This window comes from Spermophilus citellus (genome assembly GCF_964194105.1).
Source record: "Spermophilus citellus genome assembly, chromosome: 8".
Classification (NCBI taxonomy): Eukaryota; Metazoa; Chordata; class Mammalia; order Rodentia; family Sciuridae; genus Spermophilus; species Spermophilus citellus.
In genome coordinates this window covers 97,999,762-98,026,857 of record NC_138189.1, presented here as the reverse complement: position 1 = coordinate 98,026,857, position 27,096 = coordinate 97,999,762, and the positions used below count along the sequence as shown (strand labels likewise).

At 36.3% G+C, this 27,096-nt stretch overlaps 1 protein-coding gene across 2 annotated transcripts in view; it reads right to left on the bottom strand.

Moving 5' to 3' along the window:
- The window catches only part of COL25A1 (collagen type XXV alpha 1 chain), a 453,131-nt gene that overhangs the window by 30,023 nt on the left and 396,012 nt on the right, over positions 1 to 27,096 (bottom strand). For both annotated transcript variants that reach the window (XM_081304125.1, XM_081304126.1), the window contains exons 18-28: positions 24,935 to 24,997; positions 20,726 to 20,794; positions 19,880 to 19,924; positions 18,267 to 18,311; positions 17,141 to 17,218; positions 8,316 to 8,339; positions 7,697 to 7,741; positions 4,393 to 4,437; positions 3,530 to 3,610; positions 2,553 to 2,615; positions 1,862 to 1,912 (exon numbers count right to left, since the gene is read on the bottom strand). In XM_081304125.1, coding sequence (XP_081160251.1) covers positions 1,862 to 1,912; positions 2,553 to 2,615; positions 3,530 to 3,610; positions 4,393 to 4,437; positions 7,697 to 7,741; positions 8,316 to 8,339; positions 17,141 to 17,218; positions 18,267 to 18,311; positions 19,880 to 19,924; positions 20,726 to 20,794; positions 24,935 to 24,997 — 609 coding nt within the window. The remainder of the gene's footprint in view (positions 1 to 1,861; positions 1,913 to 2,552; positions 2,616 to 3,529; positions 3,611 to 4,392; positions 4,438 to 7,696; positions 7,742 to 8,315; positions 8,340 to 17,140; positions 17,219 to 18,266; positions 18,312 to 19,879; positions 19,925 to 20,725; positions 20,795 to 24,934; positions 24,998 to 27,096) is intronic.

Sequence of the window (27,096 nt, the reverse complement as noted above, 5' to 3'; positions counted from 1 at the left end):
TGTGGTTGTTATTTGCTACCTACCAAAAGGTCTTTCCAGTTCTTGTTTTGCTCTGCAATAGGAAATGCATTAATAGCAATCCTATCTGCTAAATGTCTATGAGAGGGAGGGAGAAATGTGCTGGAGTTACATGGAAGAAAAAAAAATTAGAGAAAAATAAACTATTTTAAACTCAACATTATTCCTCTTTCTCAAATTTCCATTTTTTAGTTAGGTAGAATATTTGAGATACTTCATAAGTCTATAGAGGTAGGACTTAAAGTGTGGGATTCTCTTTGTCAAAGATCTACTTTTAAGTACCAGTGCTCATTAACTCCTACAGACTCAGGTGTTAAAGAATCTAAAGGAGACAGGAAGTGAGGTGAAGCAAGCTGGGTATGAGGCCCTGTAGCAGCAACAATTTAAAAATCAGGAGCATTTTTATTTATATTGTATTTATTTTTACAAGGAGGAATTCTTGAAAGCCCTAACAATTCTTTACTAATGGAAGGAAGTCATAATGCATGCATAGATTGTCCACAAAATACATGCTTTTTCTAAAATGGCAATCTAAATATAAAGGCTAATTATCAAATTAATGGAAGCTTACTGTGGGATTGCTTTAAGCTTTCAAGTAACTTAAATAAACTATTTGTGGAAAGGAACATTTAAAAATATATCAGTGAAATCATAAAACACCAGAAAACATTTTTGATCAAGAAATGCCTAGATATTTGTTACACATGTCTACATTAGAGTAATATTTGTCCTTTAGTTAAGTTTTCAGGAAATGACTGTCACTTTATCAGGTATTCTTATCTCCTTTTAATAATAGGTTAAAATTCCTTTAAGCCAATTAATTTTATCATATGAACAGGAAGTAGCATATTCTAATTTAATATTGTAGCTTAAAACTTGAGGGAGAGTAAAAAAGCCAAAAATTATGCTATTTGCTCAATTCTTAATAAATTCATTTTAAGAAAACAAGGTCAATTGTAGCTTTCTCTTACAAAATAGAAATTAATAAGAAATGGATGACTGAGCTACCTTCCATGTCTTGGATCATTCCAAAGATGTTCTCTTAGAGAGCAATATAAGAAGAAGGGCCACAAATTAATCTGTATTATTGAAGTTTACTGACACACTTTAGAGATGAGTGTACCTCATCCTGCCCCTGTCAAAAGCATTTGAAACACTCTGCCTTCCACACTCTAGCCTTAACGCAACTGTCATTAGTCTGGCACTTAGAGAATCACACTTGTTTAATGGCTGCCTTCTTTAGTTCTATGAGGTCAGGACCACTTGCGTCTGTTGGTCACTGAAGGACACTACCATAGACACTGGGCCTATGAATCATCACAAGCACCATGAACGTGAAAGGGAAAAAAAAAATCCAACAGTCTATGTCATCTCTGGATGATTATCATTATTGTACTTCCATTATTATTGTACTATTTTATACATACTCTTATTGAACATTTCAGCAAAGGGTGTCAAGGCTCAATTTTGGTTAGAAACATTCTTCAGCAGCTCCAAACAGATGAAAGCAGTGGCATAAAAAGATATTATGCACATTGTATAAAAAAAAGTAAATTTATCTCCTTGTATGTCTATGCCATAAGGCTGGAGTAATGCTTGCCAGGTTGGTCTGTCTGTCTTCAACTTTCCTATCATAAAGCTACTTTCTTCCTAACACATGTGCTTGGGGGAGTTAAAGACAACACAGTAAAGTCACCATATCTTAAAGCACCTGGAATTTTCTGTCCGTCCCACAGAGAGTCATACAAAATACAGGCTGGCTGTTCAGAGAGATGTGCTCATGTTTTCTCTAGTAGCATGCTCATAAATAAACCATTACATTTTGGAGAGAAGGGAAACTTACCATGGGGCCAGGTGGGCCATGAGGACCTGGAGGGCCTGGTGGGCCTATGATCTGTGTGTCCAAAAAATAAACATGGATTTAGTTACTTCATTTAGATAAGGCAGTTTAGTTCAAATCTCATGCTGGGGCTCTGCTAAGGCCATTAATATTGGCAGAGGAAGAAGGATATTCCAAGAAGCGATGAGTTTGATTCTCTAGGTTTAGAAATTCCTTTGTGAGAATAAAATAACTTCAAAAAATAGTGTTGTTCTACAGAAGCCAGCATAAATCAAAAGTACAAGAAAGGGAGCAACTGATTACAAAATATCATAAAAACAAGAACAACAACAGAAATTCTATAATGTCATAATCATCATTAAGCTCTCAAATATTTCACTAAGCACTAATAGGGTTCTGGAGAAAAGAAGAAGAATGTTAAGCTCTATTTTCACAAAGTTCTACCCACGCATACTGTGGGGAAGTCATTGATTTTTTCTCCACAGAATAGGACAGTCCTCTGAAAAAACTGCTTCTAACTTAGACTTCTGAGACACATGGTCTCTCACCGTACAAGGTTGACAGGCATTTCTTTTACAGTTTTTGACAAAGTGGTTCACAGATGATAAGCCATCTGGAACATGTTGAACTAGGTAAATAATCATCTTGTGTCTGTTTTTCAGGAACAGTGGAAGTTCAAGGTCCATGAACTTACAGAAGGACCCTGGGGACCTGGCAATCCGGAGTCTCCCTTTTCTCCCTTCACTCCATTGGCACCCTGCAAATAACCAACAAGCAGAGTTAAGCAGGTGAAGTTATTTCCAAAGTGTGAGAGAAAACTGAATTTTTCTCCCCAAATCCATTATTCTCTTGAAATTTTATGATATTATGCACATTGTATAAAAAAAGTAAATTTATCTCCTTGTAGTTTAGCTTAAAGCAGCAAGCTTACTATAAGATTCCTAGGTCTGTGGGTGGTATGTAAAATATAAATGAATTAAAAATCTAGACTGGGCTTGATTAGTGAAACTTACACAGTAAGTTTACAACTGTTGGGTTATAAATGCATCTTTTATGATGGTGCTCATTTTAAATTGCAAAGAGCCTTTTAACTTAGTTTTCATGGACATTTGTATACTTCCTTACCTAAAAAAACACATAGGGCAGTGAAGTTTATTACATTTTTTTCTTGTGGACTGGGAATGTAGCTCAGTGACATGGCACTTGCCTAGCATGGAACAAACCCTGGGTTCAATCCCCAGTAATGCAAAAACAAATAAACCCCCCAAAATCAAACATACATTTTTCTTATAATTTCTATATTCTCCCCCTCCAAATTCTCAATAAAAATTATGAGGGAAACTATAAATGCACCCATTACAAAATATCAAACAAGAAGAACAATTTACCAAGTAATTTTTTCTTTAATTGTTCCATATTTTTTGGCTTGTTTTTCATTATCTATTTTATAATCGGTTACTACCATCTTATGCATACTAAAGTGACCAATTACACTTATTTTACTATCTTCTAGTGAATATAATTTAGGAAGAACTTGAAGGTACAATTTACTTCATAATTCATCTAGCTACAAGCTTTAAAAATTTTAGTTTCCCAGTTGGAGTATTAATAACATAATTCTTTTTTAATTGCTTAACTTAGAACATTTCATAAGAAAAAGTAAAAAATTACCGGTAATCCAGGAAGTCCAATTCCTCCTTTTTCACCTGGCATACCTGGGTCCCCCATGTCTCCCTTTGAGCCTTTGAGTCCCTAAAAATAAGAGGGTTTGCATGTGAGGAGCCTTCTGACCCCTGATAGTTACATTCTAGGGAAAACAGAAATCTGATCAATTTTGTCACTAGGTAGGTCCTATGCTGGGATGATTCTGATTTTCATTCTTAGGCAGGGCTATTTCTTACAGCAACTGTCTACACTGAATCAATACTATTTACCCACTAGTGGAAGGGATTGAGTTCTACTAGCCAATTAAATATGAAAAGCATGAACTTAGGTTTTGACACGATTTCTCCTGATTTCATGTATTTAATTGGCAGCAATTCTACCTGAGCAGGCTTGAAAACAACTTAATGACTTTAATTCTCACAGAATTGAGATCTATTTTGAAGGTTAGCAAATCTGATTTGTGTAACACTAATGCTGAAACTAATTTCTATTGTTGATCATTTTCATCCTAAATATAACCAGATAGCCCATTCTTCAGTGAAGATCACAATAATTATGGTAAGGGACCCCTGAGTTGCATAAACCTGTTTGTCTTCTTAGGGACTGAAGCATATTTCTTTGCTAGCTGCCTATTTTGTACTCCCTACTTCAAAATCTCAGACTGGGTGAATGAGTGGGGATCTCAATGGATCTGGATCTTATTGGTTAGTCAGACTTTGATTTTAGGAATCTAGTGACAGAGAAGAGCAAAAGGCCGACCCCACCAGACTTGGTGGCAGAAGACAACTTGATGTTTGGCTTCAAATTTATAATAAAAGTAGTGATCAATAATGATGCTTTTAGAAATGGTATATGTCTTTGAAAATTACCTGCTCTCCATCAGCTCCTGGGATTCCTGGAGATCCTTGTTCTCCCTGTTAAGATAAAAAGTAATAGCTTGCCTCCATTATCATCGGCAATATGCTACACTAAATAAAAAATGATGCTAGTTGAAAAGTACAATTTGACTTTTACCAAATTCATCATAACCCAAGAATACTCTGTTATATATTTCAGTTAAGTGAACTAATGATCTTCCTTCAAAATGTTGTATATGTAGCTAAGAGTCAGGGTTTTTTTGCCATGTAAGATGCCAGTTTGAAAAAAATGGTAAAAGATGACTGATAATTTGATGACTGAGCATATCCTATAGCAACACCTATGTGCCTTGCCTCAGTTAATTTTTTCTCCATAAAAAAATCTAGTTGGCTTATCTTTTTTTCCAGTTTCATAAAAAATAAAACATAACAGTTAAACTAAAATTAGAATGCCAAGCCTCATGAATTTATAGCAACATTTTAACTGGAACAGTTTGAGTAAATTCATAAAGTCTGTGAGTGTGCTGTGTCCAGAAAAGCCACAATGGAGGATGACATAATAAATCAGATAATATCTTAATCCACATAAAATTGCTTTTGATCATTTCAATTTCCTATACTATGCTAGGAATGAAGTAAAATTTACTGTTCATATGATTTATTGGAACTTTTGACAAACTCAAAACAAAACAGATTTTTATGTGTTATTTTCAAACTGAAGATGTTCCATTAGAAAAAAAAATTAAACAATATGCTAGAGATGATTCAAACAACAGGTTTATTCACCTTTCACTTTTGGAAGGTACAGATAAAACAATTCCTTGAAAGGTAGAATATTATTTTGTATCAAATTTCCTGATGCCTACTCTATAGAAATTCTAAAAACAGCTCTTCCTAGAGTGAGTGCCCTGCCTCAGACAGATTTCCAAGGGAGCTGCCTGTAGGCTGTGTTTTCTAAAAAGGCTTGTGTGGTGATGTTATAAATGACAAAATGGACATGGCTGGGGCTCCCTCCCCTGGTAAAAACTTTAAGAGCCATGGGTCACAGCATGAAATTTGAGCTTTCCAATGTCTAAAGAAGGTATGATTTTTACAGTTCTAAACAAATGAAATAAAAAAGCAGAAAAAAAGGCCCTTTCCTCATTTTAGACTTCCTGCTCTTTGTGGTAGCAGCAAAGTTTATTTTGCTACAAACAAGTCTGCTGAGGTTGGATGCACCTGGCTAAGCCCTAGTTTCATTCAGAGTCTGAATACTTGTCAGCACTCAGGGTCCCATCATGATTGCTTTGTTAAGTTTAACCTTTAAAATATGATACACAGAGGCTTAAAAGAAGAGCATAATTCATGCACTACTCATTTATCCTTCACTGTCAATTATGGTTTGTAAGAGCTATCTGATGTGCAAGAAATCAAATCATTCTTGTTTGGTAAAGGAAGGAGAAATGCGAATTCAGAAATGCCGAATCCGCATTTCTCAGTCTGAGACTGAGTCTAGAGAGAAAAAACGTTTTTGTGCTAGAGTCAGGCTACATTTTGCTGTCTTATGGTTGGAGACACATCCTGCCTCAATTACTCCAGGTGAGATCATGGACAGCATAAAGAACTGCATCAGTTAACACAAGATCTCAATTACAAGACTACTGTGGGGTGGGTGGGGTGAGGATAATAGGATGGTGGAAATGATGGCGGGGGTAGACAGTAAGGGGGAGAGACCAGATTTCCATCTAAGGTGTTCTGTCTTGCTCACCAAATACTTAAGGAGTAGGGGTCCAGACAGACTTGATCACCAGGGATATAGACGGTTTGCCTGCAGCAAACAATTGTGTTATATCTTGTAGGGACTAGAATATTGTGGAGAAATGGAAAATGTAAAAATCCCATACTTTTTATTAATGTTATATATGAAATGCATGAATGTTACACATGAAATCTGTTTGAATCTAGGATTTATGTTCTCAATACACCCCACATAGGCAAGGGCCTCAGTCATATTTTACTTTATATTCATTTGTTTAATAGAGAAATTTTCTATGTACTAGATTTGTATTTTTAAGTATCTAGAAAAAGGTACAAAAAGTGATGCATGTGTGCGTGTGTATGACAGACTTAGCCAGTAAACTGACTTGAGAAGTATAAACAGAAGATGAATTTTGAAACCACTTGAATCTCCTATAAGAATCCAATGACGAAAGTCATATTTCAGCACATGTAGTTCAGTTCTGAAAAGCCAGAATCCCTGGCCATGTGTTAATTGATCAAACATGGTCAAATGACTAAGCTTTAGTTTGGAGGGATAGAGCTAACATAATTGACAAAGGGTAGGAATAGGCAAGTCATTCCACGTTTCTACTGTTTGTGATTGGTATGTTTCATTAGGAAAGAATTAAATGGCAGAATCCCCCCAAACTGAAGGCTGAATGTTCTCTCTGATACAACAAGAGCAGGGAAGAGTAAAAGTTCATTGGACTAGACAAAGGGGAATGAAGGGAAGGGAGCAGGAATGGGGATAGGAACGGCAGTAGAATGAATTGGACATGACCTTCCTATGTTCTTTAATGAATACATGACCAGCGTAACTCCACATCATGTACAACCGCAAAATGGGAAGTTAGACTCCATGCATGTATATCAAAATACATTTGACTGTCATGTGTAACTAAGAACAAATAAATTAGGTAGATAAATTTTGCATTTCTCCTTCTTTTACCAAACAAGAGTTATTTGATTTTTTGAACATCAAATAAAAAGAACAAATAAATTAAAAAATTAAATGGCAGAATGTCTGAACATATATAATAAAGGGATGTGTTAGAAAACATGACTTCAAAATGATTCCTTTGTTGTTTATGAATGCATCATGCAAAAGCTTCCCTGGTTCTTTTTATTACAAAAGAATTGGAAGGAAGGATCTTTGGAAGTGTCGGTGTAGATCTCTTCAATCCTCTTCTATTTAAATATTTTTTAAACACCATGTTTAGTATTTCTTTGTAATTTCTGTGGAACATATTTTTCCCTTGGTTGATATTTTCTATTTTTCTTAATTGGGAATGACATTAAATTTAGGGAAGAACATTATCTTCCTTCTTATTTTCCCTTTTCTTCTAGGTCAGATCTCAATATTTTTTCCTTGAAACAATATTGTGACTTGCTTCTCCAGCATTTTCAAGATGCATGTATTTAAAATGGGTTTCTCCCATGTGTATATATTTTAAAATATATTCTACTGTCATGTATAACTAAAAAGAACAAATAAAAAATTTAAAAAATTTCTCTGCATAATATGTGATTAAAATGTAACAAACAATTAAAGAATAACCTTTGGCCCTTGTAGTCCTTGAGGTCCAGGAGGTCCAGGGGGACCCTAAATCAAAAAAAGTCAGAGTTTTAAAAAGTAGCAAGTATGTATATATGTATTAAAATTCATGCTTTAAATAACAGGCACACAGCACACCTCCATTATTTCTATCATAATTAGTTTCCTCCCAATATTTATGTGAAGTGGGACAATATCTCACTTGTTACATAATTATTAAAACTATACTTATATGCTAAAATATTAACATGTTTTAGGTCAAAATAATACTCAAGATGCTTTTGGTTTTGTAAGACAGTTTTAAAATTGCTTCCATGACCCACATTCATCTTGGTGGGATGAATTCGTCTCCTCATATTACCTGTGTCTTTAGATATACTTCTTTCCCTCCACCCCAAAGAACAAAACTTTGAGAAGGTCAAAGACTTAAGAAAATGAATAGTTTTTCTCATGATTTTTCATGAAACAAGGTGATTCAACTAGAGCAAATGTTGTAAAGGTTATTAATATAAAGAAAAATAAGATTAAGTATCGATAAGGCAGTTGCTCCCTGAGTACCATTTTGCCCTGCATGCATCAACACTAAAGACACAGACCACAGAAATCATGCGACAGGAGTTACCGTGACAGTTAAGGTGGTAATCCTCTGTTGGGAAAATGTATTGATAAATAGTTATCTATTTTGTGTGTCAAAGTTCAATAATACATTTCTGAAGACAAAATATCAACTTTGAACGTTTTGACAGATCTAATGTCTTATAAGGAACTGACAAGATTCTTAGAACACATCCTATTTTCTTTCTTTTTTTTTTTTAAAGAGAGTGATAGAGGGAGAGAGAGAATTTTTTAATATTTATTTTTTAGTTATTGGCAGACACAACATCGTTCTTTGTATGTGGTGCTGAGGATCGAACCCGGGCCGCACGCATGCCAGACGAGCGCGCTACCGCTTGAGCCACATCCCCAGCCCCACATCCTATTTTCAATAGAGTATAATTGTTAAGATTTTTTTAAAAAAATCTTTATAATTTTATTTTTAAAAAATCCATGGGTAACTGGATGTGGTGGCACATGCCTGTAATCCCAGCTAATGGGGAGGATGAAGCAGGAGAATTGCAAGTTTGATGCCAACCTGGGCAAATTAGCAAGACCCTGTCTCTAAAAAACCGGCCAGGGATATAGCTCAGTGGTACAGAGCTTGCCTAGAATGTGCATGGCCCTGCCTGGGTTTCAGCTCTAGAAATGAAAAAAGAGTCAAAATTCTATTTATCTGATTAAATAATGTATAGTAAAGTAATATACACTACAGGCCTGTCAGCATAGTTGTGAACTTAGAAATTTGCTATTGATCAAAGTGTTCTCTCTAGGAGGAAAACTGAAATATCCAATTGCATTTCTTTTGTCCTTTAGTCTGCAGCTCATTTGCTGAGCTAGAATTAACATTTTTGTTATATGTGCCATAAGTAAAGAAATTAATAGTGAGTTAATCTAATTTCTTAATGTGCTAGAGCACCTTAACAAAAAACATGATTCCTAATCTATGGATCATGTTCTTGTATAACTATTTTCTAGTTTACATCTTGTACTAAAAGTTCAGCAGGGTCTATTAGCCACTTTAATGAAACCAGAGAGGGGAGAACATTTTCCATTAAGGGTGTTGGTCATAGAGAAACTATCTGATTACATGTAAACTTGTGGATATCAGATTAACACCATCTATTTGTTTTCCATCACTCTGTTCCAATCTCTGACTCAAGCTGTTGTTGTTTTTATTGTTGTTGTAAAAAATATAAAAAAGTAACATCTTACTTTAATCACTTGAGTCTTTCATGGCATGGTACCATCATTCCTTAGAAAACAATGTTTTACATGTGTACACATGGTTAAAATTTTTATTCTAGGATAAAATTAATCATGGTCATTATAACTTCAGAGAAATCAGTAGGAAAAAAATCACTAAGCAATTCTAAGACAAAAGACAAAATGGACACAAACTGATTTAAAAAAAATTAAAGATTTTGGAGGAGATCGAGCAAGGTGAAGCCATTCAATAGCTTCTGAAGACTGTCATATGACAGTCTTCTGTAGGGTATATATATCCTTATAAATAAGGGTCCAGAATTTAATAACAGCATACCTGTGTAATGTAAGGTAACACATACTTTCTTTCTTTCCTTTTTTTTTCTCCTTTGGTACTGGGGATTAAAACCACAGGCGCTTTATCTACCACTGAGCTCATCGCTAGCCCCTTTAATTTTTTGAGACAGCATCTCACTACATTGCTTAGGGTATCACTAAGTTGTTGAGGATGACCTAGAACTTGTGATCCTCCTGCCTCAATCTTCTGAAGTTTCTGGGATTTCAGGCATGTGCCACAGCACCCAGCCAACATACTTTATACTTAAGGGATTTACATAGAACAAGAATTGGATTTACATTTATAAGAAAGCTTCTTCACTTGTATAGTGCCGCAGTCCGGCTGCAGCAATAAAGATGAGTCATTTAAACAAGGGTATTAGAAAATTACAGAACAGAAATAATTTCTTTATCATTGCCTTCCAATATTTTTAACTGGAAAGCAGAGTCCCAAAAACTTACAAAGGGAAGCACGTTTACAATGTGAACTCAGATTTTCCAACATGGGGCAATGTATGAATTCACTTTTCCATCTAAATAAACACAAGGCTAATATGTCCATTTAAAAAAAACACTTAAGGATAACAACATGTTTTACAATGAACAAGTAACAAAGGACATTATTAATGGTAATTGAACTAAGAGATGGGATTTACATGATTTCCTTGTAAGACCTAAAAACTGCCCAAGGTTCCATCCAGCTTTAGAAGAACACATTACAGCAAACTCAGCTAACTTCACAAGCACCTTACATTGATCACCTTTTGGAAGTACCAGCATGTACACCCACAGAAAAGTCATAAAGATGGTTGCTTGCTTTGGATGTCTTATATCTGAATCCTCTAAGTTAAAGCTACATAAACCTAGCAGGGTTCTTTCTCAAACTCCAGTAATAATGTAAAAAAAAAAAAAAAACAAACAGAATTTGTGGCAGTGGTGGAGAAAGATATGACTTTCTTCAGAGACACATGAAGAACAAGGGAGGCGAGGCTTAGAGCAACTGCAGATGGGGGAAGCCTAGCAGGCTGCATTGTGGCTTATTTCCTGAGACGCTTCTATGAACTCCCTATTTTTTTCATTTCTCATAATGATAATGATGCCAACTTAAAATCTCTCATGATTTACACTAAAGAACAGGGTTATTTTAGAAGGTGATGAGAATTTGTTAAAACCTGAATCAGGAAACAGGTTTTATTGCAAATGGTGAAAATTCAACTACCTTAAATAAAAATAAAGAACTTAGATCAATGTTTACATATAAATAACAATTTTCTTTTCATAGACCAATGCAATTTAATAGTCTTTCTAACAGGGTACGAGAGAATAATCCACAAAATAATAACAGTACTGAACAGGTTCAGTACTAGGAAGAGGGACAGAGTAAAATACCCTAAAAAGAAATTTGGAGTAGTCCTGGGCAGAGAAGGGGAAAATAAAATAGAAATAGGCTCTTTTTGATTTTGCCTTGTGTCAAAAGAAAAAATAATGAAATCTCTCAGGTTTTTATTTCACTCCACAATTTCAGTTCCAGTTAAAATGATACAGAAGTACTTTGTTGTATGGGTTGAAAGCTTTTCATTTGATTATAAATGATAATTATAAACATGAGAATTATAAACATCAAATCCAGAACACCAAATATCTCAGGCATACTGTATGTATAGGGTTTCAACAATATTGGGTAATGTTGTCTCTCTTAAATTGGGTTCTGGACCCACAGAAGTTTATACTATTTTTGATAATTTTTCATATTCTGATATTTTATAGAATATTTTTCAATAGAAGCAATGTAAAATTTTATATTTCTCACATGATATTATTATAACTGTAATATAGTCCTCTTTATCTAATTATCCTAGAGATTTTTGGCAAACTTTTTGTAGAAGGCAATAATTATATCTATAAAACTATAAACATCCATTACTAGTTAGAAAAATCAGAAGAATAAATGTCTACCAACTCTTCTCAATCCAATAGCTGTCTAGCTGAATTGATTTTATTACGGGCTCTTAATCCACCAGAGTACTATGTTTGGAAAACCAATAAATAGTTTTGAAGTGAAAAAAAAATAATTATATGCTATTTACAAGCATAACATATGGTTGCCCTAACAACCTCATAAGGATAATAAATCTTAAGGTTTGAACTTCAGCATGATAATATTGAATGCATATGCTTATAGTCACACTGAACTTGAGGTAAGAAAAAGAAACAGAGCACATATCCTTTTATATCAAAAAGCAGGTGTCTGCGCCTACTAGAAGAGAAAGTAGGCCCCAAACTCCATTAGTCAGCATAGGAACCAATTCCTCAACAAGACTCCTAAACTGCAAGAAGTAAAATCAAGAATCAATAAATGGGATAGAATCAAACTGAAAATCTTCTCTACAGCAAAGGAAACAATCAAGAACATGAAGAGAGAGCCTGTAGAATCAAAGAAAATCTTTGCCACATGCCTCAGATAGAGCATTAATCTCCAGGATATATAAAGAACTCAAAAAACTTGCAACAACAACAACAACAGCAACAAAAACCCCACAAATAACCCAATCAATAAATGGGCAAAGGCACTGCATAGGCACTTCACAGAAGAAGAAATACGATTGGCCAACAAATATATGGAAAAATGTTCAACACCTTTAGCAGTTAGAGAAATGCAAATTAAAACTACACTGAGAGTTCATCTCACTCCAGTCAGAATGGCAGTTATCAAGAATACATGTAACCATAAATGTTGGTGAGGATGTGGGTAAAAAAGGACACTCATACATTTCTGGTGGGACTGCAAATTGGTGCAACCACTCTGAAAAGCAGTATGAAGATTCCTCAGAAAACTTGGAATGAAATCACTATTTGACCCAGTTATCCCACTCCTTGGTTTATATCCAAAGGATTTAAAATCAGCATACTAAAGTGACACAGCCACATCAATGTTTATAGCAGCTCAATTCACAATAGCTAAGCTATGGAACCAACCTAGATGCCCTTCAACAGATGAATGAATAAAGAAAATGTAGTATATATACACAATTAAATAGTATTTAGCCATAAAGAAGAATGAAATCATGGCATTTGCAGTTAAATGAATGGAACTGGAGACTATCATGCTAAGTGAAATAAGCCAATCCCCCCAAAAAGCAAGGGCTAATTGTTCTCTCTGGTATAAGGATGCTAATTCATGTTAGGAGCAGGGCAGGGAAGAATGGAAGTTCACTGGATTAGACAAAGCAGAATGAAGGGAATGGGGGGAATTGGGAATAGGAAAGACAGTAGAATGAATCCAACATAACTTTCCTATGTTCATATGAGAATACACGACTAGTGTAATTCCATATCATGTACAACCACAAGAATGGGAAATTATACTCCATGCTTGTATAGTACATCAAAATACATTCTACTGTCATGTATAACTAAAAAGACCAAAAAAATAAAAAAAAATAATCTGAAGTTTATATTCACATCCATGACAAAGGGAAACAGAAGACATTGTCTAGTTTCAGCCTGCATTTCTCTGGAGTGCACTGTTTTTGAAAATTTTAAAAAAATGAGCATAAAAAAGAATAAAGAGCAGGTATCAGATTTTTTAAAAAGGACAGTGATTTTAGGTACAACAATAAAGTGTTCAGGAGCTTCTAAAAACAACCTGAGATAATATTATATTTCATGGACTCCTAGCAAAGTATCTATTCCAAAGATATCCTCATTTTTCAGATAAGATCAATGAAGCACAGATACAATGATTTCCCCCAAATGACCCTGCTCATTAGTAGTAGAGGGAAGACTGAAACAAATATTTCCACTTTAGGCTAAGAGTAGCTAAAAGCCAGACCCTGTTCTTGCAAAGAATGCTTTAAAAAATTCTTCCACAATTTTGTGGAAAATGACCAATTACATTGGGACATTTTGTTGGAAAATAAGAGAGCAGATACCTTTTGGTTTGGCGGGTACTGGGAATTGAACTCAGGGGCACTCAACCACTGAGCCACATCCCCAGCCCTATTTTGTATTTTATTTAGAGACAGGGTCTCACTGAGTTGCTTAGCACTTCACTTTTGCTAAGGTTGGCTTTGAAATCACAATCCTTCTGCCTCAGCCTCCCGAGCCACTGGGATTACAGGAGTGCACCACCACACCCAATGAGGGCAGATACTTCTTATAGGTGGGGGTAGGAATTATGTTGTCCTTGGAATTAGTTTAAGAGAAATGTACAGCATTGCTGATAAATTAAGTTTTAAAAGTGTCCCTGTATTTTAATGTATAAGTTAAGATTTTGAAAACATAGTAGGTACACTAGAAATTTGTATATTCTCTTTCTCTCCATAAGCAGTTATTGGCTTAAGAGGAAAAGGGAACAGTTATGGTTCTAAAACTTAACCATAACACTGAGGCCACTGGCTATAAAACTTAGCCATAACACTGAGGCCACTGCTTATGTGTAAGCCACTTATATTGGAGAAAACCAGTCACATTGTGGCCTGAATACACTGTCTGAGCAAGGTTTCTCCAGCCAATAAACATGCTTCTCTTTGCATTTAGGAGGAGAGAGAGAGAGAGAGAGAGAGAGAGAGAGAGAGAGAGAGAGAGAGAAAGAGAGAGAGAGAGAGAGAGAGAGAGAGGGAGGGAGGGAGGGAGGGAGGGAGGGGAGAGAGGGAGGGAGGTAACCAGAAAAAAAAATGGCTGAGCTGAAGACAGATTTTGTACACATTAATAATAAATACTTTACTGGTTAAAAATAGTGGTAGTAAAAAAGGACACATAGAAGTGTAAATCTACCAAAGTTAGATCACATTAGTGAGGCTGAAAAAATGATTTAAAGAGGTATAAAATGGAAAAATATTTAAAATTAGTTTGTCTTTTAAACTAAAAAAGGAACTTGTACATAAAAAGTACACATACTCATTTAACCACTAAATCTCAATAGAAAACATGACCAACAGATTAGTCCACTTGGAAGACAGGACCTCAGACAATGAAGACAAAATATATAATCTCAAAAAGAATGTAGATCACACAGTGAAGATGGTAAGAAACCATGAGCAGAACATTCAAGAAATATGGGATAACATAAAAAGACCAAATTTAAGAGTTATTGGGATAAAGGCATAGAGTTCCAAACCAAAGGGATGAACAATCTATTCAATGAAATAATAGCAGAAAATTTTCCAAACACGAAGAATGAATTGGAAAACCAAATAGTATAAGAGGCTTACAGGATACCAGATGTACAAAATCACAACAGATCCACACCAAGGCACATTATAATGAAAATGTCTAGCATACAGAATAAGGAGAGAATTTTAAAAGCCACAAGAGAAAAAAAATCAGATTACATATAGAGGGAAACCAATTAGGATATCTGCAGATTTTTCAACCAAGACCCTGAAAGCTAGAAGATCCTGGGACAATATATACCGAGCTCTGAAAGAAAATGGATGCCAACCAAGAATCACATCCAGCAAAATTAAGCTTTAGATTTGATGATATAAAAACCTTCCATTATAAACAAAAGTTAAAAGAATAGAAAGCCTGTACTACACAACATCCTCGGCAAAATATTCCATGATGAGGAAGTGAAAAACAACAATGAAAATCAGCAGAGGGAGGTAAACCTTTATAGCATCTTTACATGCCCATGCAATGTAAGCATAGTTTTCTGTTATCAAGAAACTTACAATTTGGTAAGAGGAAAATTAAAATCAATTATGTGATTTGAGAACAATTAAATGGTAGTGTTAGAACCTGACTGGTAAAGTGGAAAAGGATTAAGAGAAAGAACTCAAGTGGGTGACAACATAGATTTTAGGATAGTATTTAGATGGATGAAAGAAAGGGAAAAAAGAATGGGATGAAGATTTATATGGATACTATAAAAATGACCATGCCAGGGGGAATTCTGTGCTATAAAGAAATAAAAAGTTCTGCATAAGAAAGGCAGATTACAGAGCCTTAAATGTCAGATGGAGGAGATTAGGCTTGATAGAGTATGCATTAGGGGGTCATTTCGAGTCCTGAGCAAATTGGAACAATTATAATAATGGCAGTTTATGAAAATCATCCTGGGAATGATACATAGTTTGGATTAGAAGGGCAAGGAGGCACTAGCAGGAAGATGTATTGGTCAAGGGTTTGTTATGGTGTTAGGTATGCAGTAAACAGGATGTGGACCTCCTTGGGAATGGAGAAGATGGAAAACAGAATGGATGAAGGACTAAGACTAGTATAAAAACGGCTCTAAAGCTTCTACTCCACAAAATACAAAGACTCATGGTGTCATTAACATAAACTGGTTAGTCAAGAAAGGGGATCATTTGGTAGGTGGGCAGAGTAACCAGCACAATCATGGGCATTGGTGGAAATCGATGGGCAATGGTGCACCTATAGGGAACTGGTCTTACAAGTACACCAAGATCAGATCCCAAAATGACAGAATTGGAATCCTGATGTGAAGAACACAGAGGGAGTCATTAAGAAAAGATCAGATACTTCAGAATATCAAAAACTGGGGTGTGGACAGAGAAATTGGACACACCAACACAGAACAGCACCATGAAGGAAAATGGAAGTAGAGTCTGAAGAAAAAGAATTTTAAAAGGAAGGTGGTTTGGTACAAATGTCACAGAAAAGTCAAGAATGACAAATATGATGGGCTTTATCTAGAGGTCACCATTGATCTTTGTAAGAGAAGTTGCAACAGAATGACAGGGACTCAAGTGCAGGAGTCTAAATCTGAAGAGGAGGAGTAAGAAGCAAAGGTGGTGGAGCCATCTAGTTTATTTTTGACTTAATGGAAGGAAAATAATTGAATGGTAGCAGTTGTAAGAAATACTTACAGGGGGGTTATGAGGTGCTAAGCAGTGTTTTAAGCATAGGCTATGTAGGTCATTTGCTCTGTTCAGGAACCCTATGAAGCAGATATCAACTCATTTTATAGATGGGAAAACCAAGGCACAGGGAAATGAAATAACTTGTTCTAGGTCATGCATTTAGTAAATAAGAGCCACAGAGCGCCCTCTTTAAGCAAAGAAGTAAAAGTCAACCAAATTAACACAAATTTTATACTTGATAAGGCTTAGGAATGTCTGAAGGTAGAAGGAAAAAAAGAGAGAGAGAGAGAGAGATTTCAAATTGCTATGAGGTGAAGATTACTGGGGCCAGATACAGGAATGGGCTCAGGATGACAGGGAGCAGGTGTGCTTCAAGGAATGGAGTGCTCTGAGATTAAAGGGGTATGGGAGCTCATGCTGGCGTGTGCTACATGGCACCCATCAGTGTTCTCCTTGTGTCTCAGGGCAGGGAGCAGTCACTTGCCTGTAAGGCTTCATGGAGGTTGCCATTGTAGTCTATGATTTCGGTGGCTCCTTGATCTCCTTTTTGCCCAGGTGGACCCTATAACAAAAATGAATTGAGGAAACACCATGGGAGTTAGACTGGTGTATAACAGGACTATAGAAAACACAGAAGCAAGGCTGGGGTTGTGGCTCAGTGGTAGAACGCTTGCCTAGCACATATGAGGGCCTGGGTTCGATCCTCAGCACCACATAAATATAAATAAAATAAAGGTATTTCATCCAACTACAACTAAAAAATAAATATTAAAAAAAGAAAACACAGAAGCAATATCTTGTGACTCTCTCTGACCATCGCTTCCTCGCCAGGACCCAAGTGCAAACCACTTCTAACTTCTTGTCTGTGGTAGGTAAAAGATTTTTGAAAGACCTATGATTCAAACTCTGAAATCATTTTCTGAACATTATAAAATACAGGCTAATCTGCTGTGATTTACAAAATTTTATTAGCTTTATTCACATTTATTTAAAAAACTCCTATCTGCTTTCCATTCGTCTATACCTGATAGATTATACCTTCTCATTCCTTAAGAAGATAGAATAATGTTCTATAGGAAATGCTTGGCTTTCCTAGTGGGAAAAGAATCCCATGAAAACGAAGCCAAATAAGGAACAAAAAGAGATTTCTACTCGACTCATTATATCTGCTACATAATTTCCATTAGTCATGTCCTAATTCCCTGCCTGTTTTAAAAAATACTCTAAACAAATGGGTTATTGCTCTCTTTATGATCAGGTTAACTGAAACATGGGAAATTCTATTAGCTGTATGGCTGTGGGCTTGCTATTACTCCTTTGGCAGAGGGAAAGTGTTTTACACCTTCTCAATAAAGCTTATTGCAACATGCTAGAATGTCCACACTCACTGCATGTGCTAGAATGTCCACACTCATTGCTCCTGGAAACAAAAGTCAAAAATAAAGAGAAGGGGGCAGGGAAGGCAGCAGGAATATTTAGAGTGGCCCTTCTCCAATGCTATTATTGGGCATTATTAGTCCAGATGGCACTCATAAGGTCACATACACACATACTACATCAAGTCTGAGTTTGTAGGGGACAAAAAAGTTGATATGAGAGGGTTCACTTACCCTTGGTCCCAGAGCTCCGGAGTCTCCTTTGTCACCACGGTCACCCTTTCCCAATTAAAAAAGAAAAAAGTTAATTAGTAGTAGGACCAATGGTCTAGAAATTTCTCAAGTCTAAGGATGTATTTATACCACAGTGCATCCCTTTAAATATAAACTTCTGATGTGGAAAACAATAACAATCACCACCAATGCACCAATGCAAATGCTTTTTTTTTTTTTTAAGATGCACCTTGCAGGGCTGGGGTTGTAGCTCAGTGGCAAACTAATCTTCAGCACCACATAAAAATAAATAAAGATATTGTGTGCATCTACAATTAAAAATATTTTAAAAATAAAAAGATGCACCTTACAGGTAATCACAACTTCCCTTTCAGATAATTATTGTCTTGTATAGTTTATATAGTAACTCTGCTAGATAGAATCTACATAAACGAAGCAAGTGGTTTCTAAAGCACCCAAAGTCATACTAACTGAGCTATATTCTTTTTAGTTAGAGGGATTTGGGGCAAAGGGAAAAAAAGTCAAACAGTTATGTTGCCTGTTTTCAGAGAAGAAACATGTAGATAATCGGGACAGAGAGGAACAGAAAGCTCATTATAGGGAGAATTAGGAAAGTAGGGTCATAGACTAGACCTCCTTTTGACGATGGAGATCTAAGGCAAAGTTCATCTGTAGGTATAGGCATTTTAACCCTTGGTGCTGAAGTGGACAGCAGCCAGTGGGAACACGTTGGCAGGGATGAAGGTCAGGGGCAGGGCAGTGCTTTCTCCCCGTCCCCCTTCAATCCAATATAAAAATCTCTGAAATTTTATTTATGATGTCAGAACTCCACTTGTGAAGACACTATGAATAGTCTAAGCCCTCAAAATTAGTCCAAACTGAAACTTTGGAGAAAACATTTCAACATTGTATGGATTTGAAGGTTCTTGAAAACAGCTTAAATTTAGAGACCTTTTCCTACATGGAATTCAAAACATTTTTGTCTTCTACCTATCTCTATGAAATGGGTAAGAAAGGTAAGAAAGGAAAAGGATTATAAATTTACCCATCCACATAATACTAATAATATCACTCATAATAATGTAATTTGTGTGAATGGAGAATTAATAATCTCTAATCTCTGCTTTCTTCATTTTGTACCCATTTTTCCATGTTATCAGCCAATGGTACTTTAATTAACTGTTAATGACTCTGCCAACAGCGCATATGTTCTTGCAGACAAGATAAAGAACACGACAAAGAAAAGGAATTTAATTGGTGGGCAAATTTTAATGCAATGAAGGAAGTCACCTTATTTAAAGGCAAAATATAACTTGAATATTTATCATAAATATAGGCAGGAAGTGAAAAGTAAGATTATACAATTAAGTACTTTTTCCCCCAAAGAAGTGCTAAAAATAAAAGAAAATATAACTTATCAAAGAAAGACCTACAGCACAAGAACATACAAAAACAAAAAGATAAAATAATTTTTTGATATTATCATAGGGACAAAATTATTGCAATCCCTGTGTGTGAAAGATTTTAATCTAAAACATGATTCTCCATGGAAAAGGCAAAAAGGACAGATCGTGAGGCCTCAAGTTACATTAAAATGTTACCCAGTTACTGACCTTGGACCCCTTTGGGCCTCTAGTTCCTGATTCACCTTGTTTCCCCTATGACAGGAGAAGATGAAGATGAAAAGAGAAAATGACAGAGGAGATAAGAACAGGAAAAGGAAATTAGCAGTGACTAAGAATAACGAGGAAACAGGGAAACACTTTATTTTAACGGCCTCAATATATATATGGCTGGTGAATACAATACTAAGCACACATATCATCACTGTATCATTAGTTCGCTCCCTGGTTTTTCCATCAGCCTTCATTCCATTATTACTCTGAAAACAGCCCTCCCCCATCAGTGGATGGGAAGAGTACTGTAAGTAATTCTCATTAGTCTCAACAATGCTCGTCTGCATAAATTTCCTTTTCATCAGAGAGTAAATCGTTTCCCATAGCTCTCGGATAGGTTATTAAAATAAAGTGTAGCCACATTAGTTTGCAGGAAGTTTAGATGAATCAAGATTGAACAGGTAAACAAATCCTTAGCTCTAATATTTTCAAGGTTTTACACTCCATCAAGTTACCATGGAAATGAGCACAGCACTTACCAACAGAGATTTTTCTCAGTAGGTTTTAATACACATCAAGTGATAACAGGTTAATATGACGGTATTCTCCCTTTACACTTGAATGTGTCATTAAATTTGTTCACTGAACTGAACAGAGTAAACAGGGAAAGTTGAATTATAAAATCCCTTTTGAAAACAAGCAATCAGTATGCATTTCAATAAGTTATTTCTAATTTTAGCTGTTTTAATACCTGTTGAGGAATTTTCTACAAAATGTTCTACAGGCAAGTGGCAGGCATTCCTAAATCAAAGAGTGTTCTCTTTCAATGTAAGCATAACTGACCTTTGGTCCAGGGGCTCCAGGATCCCCTCGCTCACCTCTTCCAGGAGGCCCTGCCTCCCCACGTTCACCCTGTCACAAATTAGAAGACAGGTAAATGACACGCCCAGATGGGTCAGTGTGGATACTAAATAAATTGAATAAAATAAAAATGAGCAGAGAGTCACCATTTACTTAACTATGTACTCAGCACTGTTCTCATCTCTTAACTGAATTATCTCATTTAATAATAAAAAACAATCTGTGCTGGTTAATTTAAGTGTCTGGATTAAGGAATACCTAGAGATCTGGTAAAGCATTATTTCTGGGTGAGTCTGAGAAGGTTTCCAGAGGAGACTGGCATATAAGTCAGTGGACAGAGTGGGAAAGATCTACCTTCCATGTGGATGGCCATCATCAACTTGGCCGGGGGCTAGGCAAAACAAAAAGGCAAAATCTCCCGCTACCCTTCCTAGACCAAGGACACCCTTCTTTTCTTGCCCTTGGACATCAGAACTCCAGAGTTCAGCCTTCAGACTCCAGGATGTGTACCAGTATTCCCTGTGTTCTCAGGCCTGGAGCCTTAAAGAATCAAACAGTCAGCTGCCCTGGTTCTAAAGCCTTTGGACTTGGACTGGGTCACAAGAATTGGCCTTTCTGGACTCCCTCCTGCCTGCTGATGGCCTACTGTGGGACTTCTTAGCCTCCTTATCACAGTAGTCCATTCCCCTAATAAATTCTTATCCCTCCATCCATCTTGGTTCTGTCTCTCGGGAGAACTCCAAACTAACATACAATTATGCAGCATTTCCATTACATAATCAAATGGCTAGGCAAATGCCTGTCAGATGGCTATGTTGTTAAATAGAAAGCCCTTTAAAGGGAATTGATAAAAGCTATCATCTATCTCAAGACAGGAATTGACATTAATTCTCATTCTGCAGTCACTTTTTAAGTATTATTGTCAAGAAGCATGGCATAGTGGTTATTTCTCAGGCTTTGTAACATGTAAGATTTTAATTCTCTGTCATTTGCCAGCTTGGTGTTTTGGGACAAGGTTGTTAAATTCTGCAGGCCTCAGTTACCGTGATCTCAAAATTTCAGAATGGTGTAAGACAGAAGAACTTTAGCCTTTTCAGATATTAGTAGCTCTGTGAAGTCTAAAGATGCTTATTGTCCTCTAGGAGCCAGTGACCTAATTAGACAAGATCCACAAGAACAAACCCAATAATAATTAAGGAGTAATACAAGGCTCTATGTGACAGAAGAGGAAACACCACTGAACCTTAGTTGACTGGCTCTCTGGAGGTAAGACTCAAATCACATCCTAAAGGGTCAATAGGGCTTACTTTATAACCACTGATGAGGGCAGGAACTGCACAAAATACTTTACATGCATTAACCTGTTTAATTCTCAAGACAAACAAGACAGATATTCACATTCTACAGACAAAGAAACCAAAAATGAGAGCTGTTGCCCAAAGTAATAAAGCTTTTAAAGAAGAAGAGCTGAAATTTAAAACTGATTACGCTCAATCTTCAATTTTTGCATAATTGTATACCAATTTTTGTATATTCTCTAATCATTTTCATAAGATAAATTCCTAGTTGGGGAAATCCTGGGTTAAAAATATGAATGTTTTTAAGTCTTGCCAAAGATGGTGCCATTTTATGTTTGCTGGAGACTGTTTTGTTTCCTACAAGATGGGTAGAATTTCAATAATCAGACTTGGAATTCAGACAGTGGATGGTGTGTTATGGAAGAGTTGCCTTCCTCACTGAAGAAACTGATTCATTTTGGAAAGGATAAGAAAGAAGGATTGGATCCAGGATGGGTAACACAGGGCTTCAAATTCAAAAATCCTTTTCTGCATCATGCCCACTTTGGGAAGCCTTTGTGGGTTTGCAGGTGATGTGGGACAGGAATGAAAGACTCAGTTGGTGTCTGAGCAGCAACAGAGGAGGGTGTGAAGATGGGAGGCTGAGAGAAAGGCCAGGGGCTTGCCTGGACACAGAAGATGGCAAAGATGGTCCAGAAGCCAAGGGACTTCCTTCTGTTTTTCTGTTTTTGATCCCTCTGTAATAGAGTGAGACTGAAGGACTTCTCTTAGCATATGGAATTTTTATTTTTTTAAATGACAGTATTTGATATTTCTCTTAATATTTTACTTTAAAAATTACAAAATAACTCTTTTAAAAATTAACTATAAGATTATCTTAGGGAAAAATAAAAACCTAAAAAAAATCAATGCATCTGCAGTTTCCTATGGTAGCGAAGCCTACATATCTTTACATGGAATCACTTTTTTTTCTTTTTTAAATCACAATGCCCCTAACTAGTTTCCCATCATTGCCTGAAATACTATTTGTTTGTTTATTTCTTTTTCTCCTTCTGCCCCTTCCTCACCCACAGTGGATGCAAGCTTTAGGAGGGGAGAGAATGTTTTTGTTGCATTGACTCCCCTTTCTCAATACCAAACAAACAAACAAACAAAAAATTCCGGAAAAACTTCACTGACTTAATAAATACATGATGTTACTCAGAGTATTCTAAAATAGTCACTATGATTTCTCTTCGCTGGTGTTTGGAGTAAAAAATTCGATCTTATTTTATTTTTTAAGTCTGAAGCCAGTGGTACAAATCCAGACTGGCTGTAAGAGTAGAAAAGAGTACTGTTGGATTGAGATTTTAACATAATCATGACTCTTACCCTTGATATTGAGCTCAAGACAGGCATTTCAGTTGTCAGTTAACTTCAAAATATTTCTAATGAAATAAATTTCCTATCCACAGCTCTGCTTGTGAACCCAAACAAGGACAGCACATTCTTTTACTTGGGGTTCAGAGTAGTATCTGTCATGAAGTATATGGTCTATAGAATCATGCTAGGTTCTTCATGTCTGGATCTTTTTTTTTTTTTTTAATTTGAAACTGTAGAGTAATTTATGATCAGTTAAGTAAAGAAGAGATACTTAGAGATCAACTCCACTCTCTACTGCCTGGGTTTCTTTAATTTTCTCATGTATATAAACAAAGTGCACCAGCACTTACAGATGCAGTCCATTCTGGTTTTCTCCTACAGTGACCAGCCCTCCTCTTTGTGTGTCCTGCTCATCTTCAAGGCTGCTTCCTTTCCTCCCCCAACACACAGCAGTTCTTAGATCAACAGGGAATGCTCATTATTCTCTTGCTTTCTCTCTTTTTCTTCAGAAAGGCTTTTCTTGTGTGAATCTGTTCAGGCTAAAACAGGCATTCCTCATACTTCACTAATAAGCCTGACAGCTCATTATGTGGCAAAAAAATTTCTTAAGAAAATAACAATTTTGCATAATTCCACTGAGTTTGAGACCCCCTTTGGCCACGCATAGTTTCCATGTACGAGGATTAGAGTTATTTTTACTTGACCAGAGGAAATGAGGACTAGTCCTGTCAGAACAGACCATGAACATATTTCTTTAACTCCTGGAAATCATCCCTGGCTTACTTCTGGGGAACACAATATACATTGAGGCAAAGACTATATAAAAGTGGTATAAAAATAAAAGAATGTAGTTTGATGTCATTTCCCTCTCCCCTTTGATTCATGGGTCTGTCATGAGTCCAGTTCTATCATCAGAGCTGTACTTTTTATATGTCTTACTGGGTAGATAAAGAGAATCCTGGGTCTGACTGTCTCTGCAGCACCATATAAACCTTTTGCTTTTAGAGTCCTCTCTATGGATGCCATGTCAAGGAGCATGAGATGGTTTTCATTACAGAATATCTCTGCAGTTATCATTCATGGTGGAGCCTTTTGGAAAAAAAGCACTTAGAAATCTATATGACATCTGTACTTGCCTCTGAAATCTAGGGAGTAATGGGAATAGTAATAATGTTGATTTACAAGTGTATCCTAAAGTGGGTGATAAGCAGCAGGAGTTAATGAGTTATCTCCCTCCTCTTCATAGTTCCTCTACTGTTCCATAAGGCCAGAAGGTTAATAGCATCATAACAATTTAGGAGGGATCTGGAGGACAAGTTAACAATACATTCCACAAGTCTGTTGTCTTGCTTAAGGGTTTCTGGAATTAACTTTCCTTTGCTCTATTTAGTAATGGTGATCTCTCTAGAAGTGCCATTAATGGCACATTAGACTGCTTTATTTCTTAAGGCAGAAATATCTGGTCACCTCTTTCAACAAGTATGACAAAAATTAAAAAAAAAAAAGCAGCAGAAGAAAAGACTCCACTTACTTTTGTTCCTGGTAATCCTGGTAAGCCTGGTTCCCCCTGAGGACCAATGAAACCTGGTTCTCCCTTTGAAAAGATGGGCATACAAGATCATTGTTAATTTGACAGTAAATAAAGCTAAATTCATTTCCTCCCTTTGGTATTTTACTTCCTTGAAAGTATACCACAGTTTTGCTGATATCAAGTTATTGTCTATAAAATTAATCAGAACTGGTTTTAATCTAATGAAAACTCTTTGAGAAATACTCTGGAAAATTAGATCAATTGTTTCACATTTTTTTCCCCCATCTGTTTTCCAATGTTTTTTTTTTTTAATCACTTACCAAATTAAGACCTGTTGTGATTTGGTGGATGTGGTAGGTGTCCTCTAAGATGGGCTTCAGTGATCCCACTCCTGTGTATCTGCCCTTGTGTAATTCCCTCCCCTTGAGGATGACCAGATTTACTGACTCACAGCTAATGAACGGAATATGAAGAAGTGATGGGATAGTATAAGCTGTAAAAAGACAGAGGTGGCTTCCACTTGGGGAACCTCTCTTGTTTTTTCTCACTTGGATCTCTTGCTTTGGGGAAGGAAGCTACCTTATTGTGAGCAGCCCTTTAGAGAGGCCCACACTATAGAATGACACCAGCCAACAACCATGCATGCAAATTTGGTCGAGGATGCCCCAGCCTTGTAGAATATTCTGTAAGACACAGTCTTGCTGACTACTTCACTGCAACTTCACAGGAGATTCTGAGCCAAAGGCATCTAGCCATTCTGTGCTTGTATTATAGTCCCTCAGAAACTGTGAGATAATTAATATACATTGTTTTAAAGTACTAAGTTTTAGGGTAAGAAGGTAGGCAGCAATAGATAACTGTTATGATATATATAGCTAGGGAAGAGACTCAGGAATGGAGAGCATGAAAGATAAAAATATTCCTTGTCATATCTAAAGAATCATTATTTCCATCATCTGTAGGAACTCCAGTTGTGGTGTAATTGGACCTACATTTAGTTCTGGTCCCCAACTCTTGGCACAGATCTCTTAAATATTCTGTGAATATTCTTAATGAAAGAGGCAAGGGACATTTGTTACTCTTAACAGTCTCTTCCAACTATACCTGATTTTATGCAAATGAGATGACTCTTATTGGGCCCCTAATTAACTTCAAGATGGAGAACTGACTGCCAGAGGAACCAACCCTGTGATTAGAGGGTTGGAACTTACTGCTGTACCTCCTGATCTCCATCAGGGGCAGATGTCTGGAGATTGAGTTCAATCACCAAAGGCCAGTGACTTCATAGATCATGCCCATATAATGGAACCTCATTAAAACCCCCAAACAGCAGGGACCTAAGAGCTTCCAAGCTGGTGAACACATTTAATGCCAGGAGGGTAGACCATTCCAACTCCACAGGGAAGAGGCTTTTTGAGCTCAGGACTCTTCTAGATCTTGCTTCTGTACTATTCACCTGGCTATTCCTTTTACCCTTTATAATAAACTGAAATAGTAAGTATAGCATTTTCCTGAGTTCTGTGAGTCATTCTAGCAAATTAGCAAAACTGAATGGGGTATTATGAGAACCTGTAAGTTTGCAGTAAGTCAGATGTAAGTGCCAGTAACCTGGGAATTTCATACCTGCTACTGGCAAAGGGAAATGAGGTCACTCTTGTGGGACTGAGTCCTTAGATGTGTGGGGTCTGGTACTAATTAGAGTAGTGTCAAAATAGGATCAAATTGTTCATGTCAGAAAGCTGGAAAACTGGTGTTGGAAAAGACACCACATATTTGGTGTCAAAAATGAGAAGAAGAACAATAACAAAAACCTGAACCAGTATTCACATTGTCTTGAATAAATATTAAGTTTTATTTTCTTTTTAACTATGAAAGCTCAAGGTCCAACTACCTAAAACCTATACCAAAAATTTCAAGCAAACCTATAATGGCTTTGTTCCCATATTTACTCCCTGCCCCTTGGATTAGTTCTGGAATAGTTGTTCATGTTGTTTGATACACTTGATGTTTTCCTAATGCAGCAATATTTCAACCTTGATCTTATGATACTTGGAGCTAAGCAGAAAAGTACTGAGAGGATGTTCTAGAAGACATGTTAAAATGTTATGTAATGTATTTCAAACAAGTAAATTTTAAAATCTACTGTGCAAAATGTGGGGTAC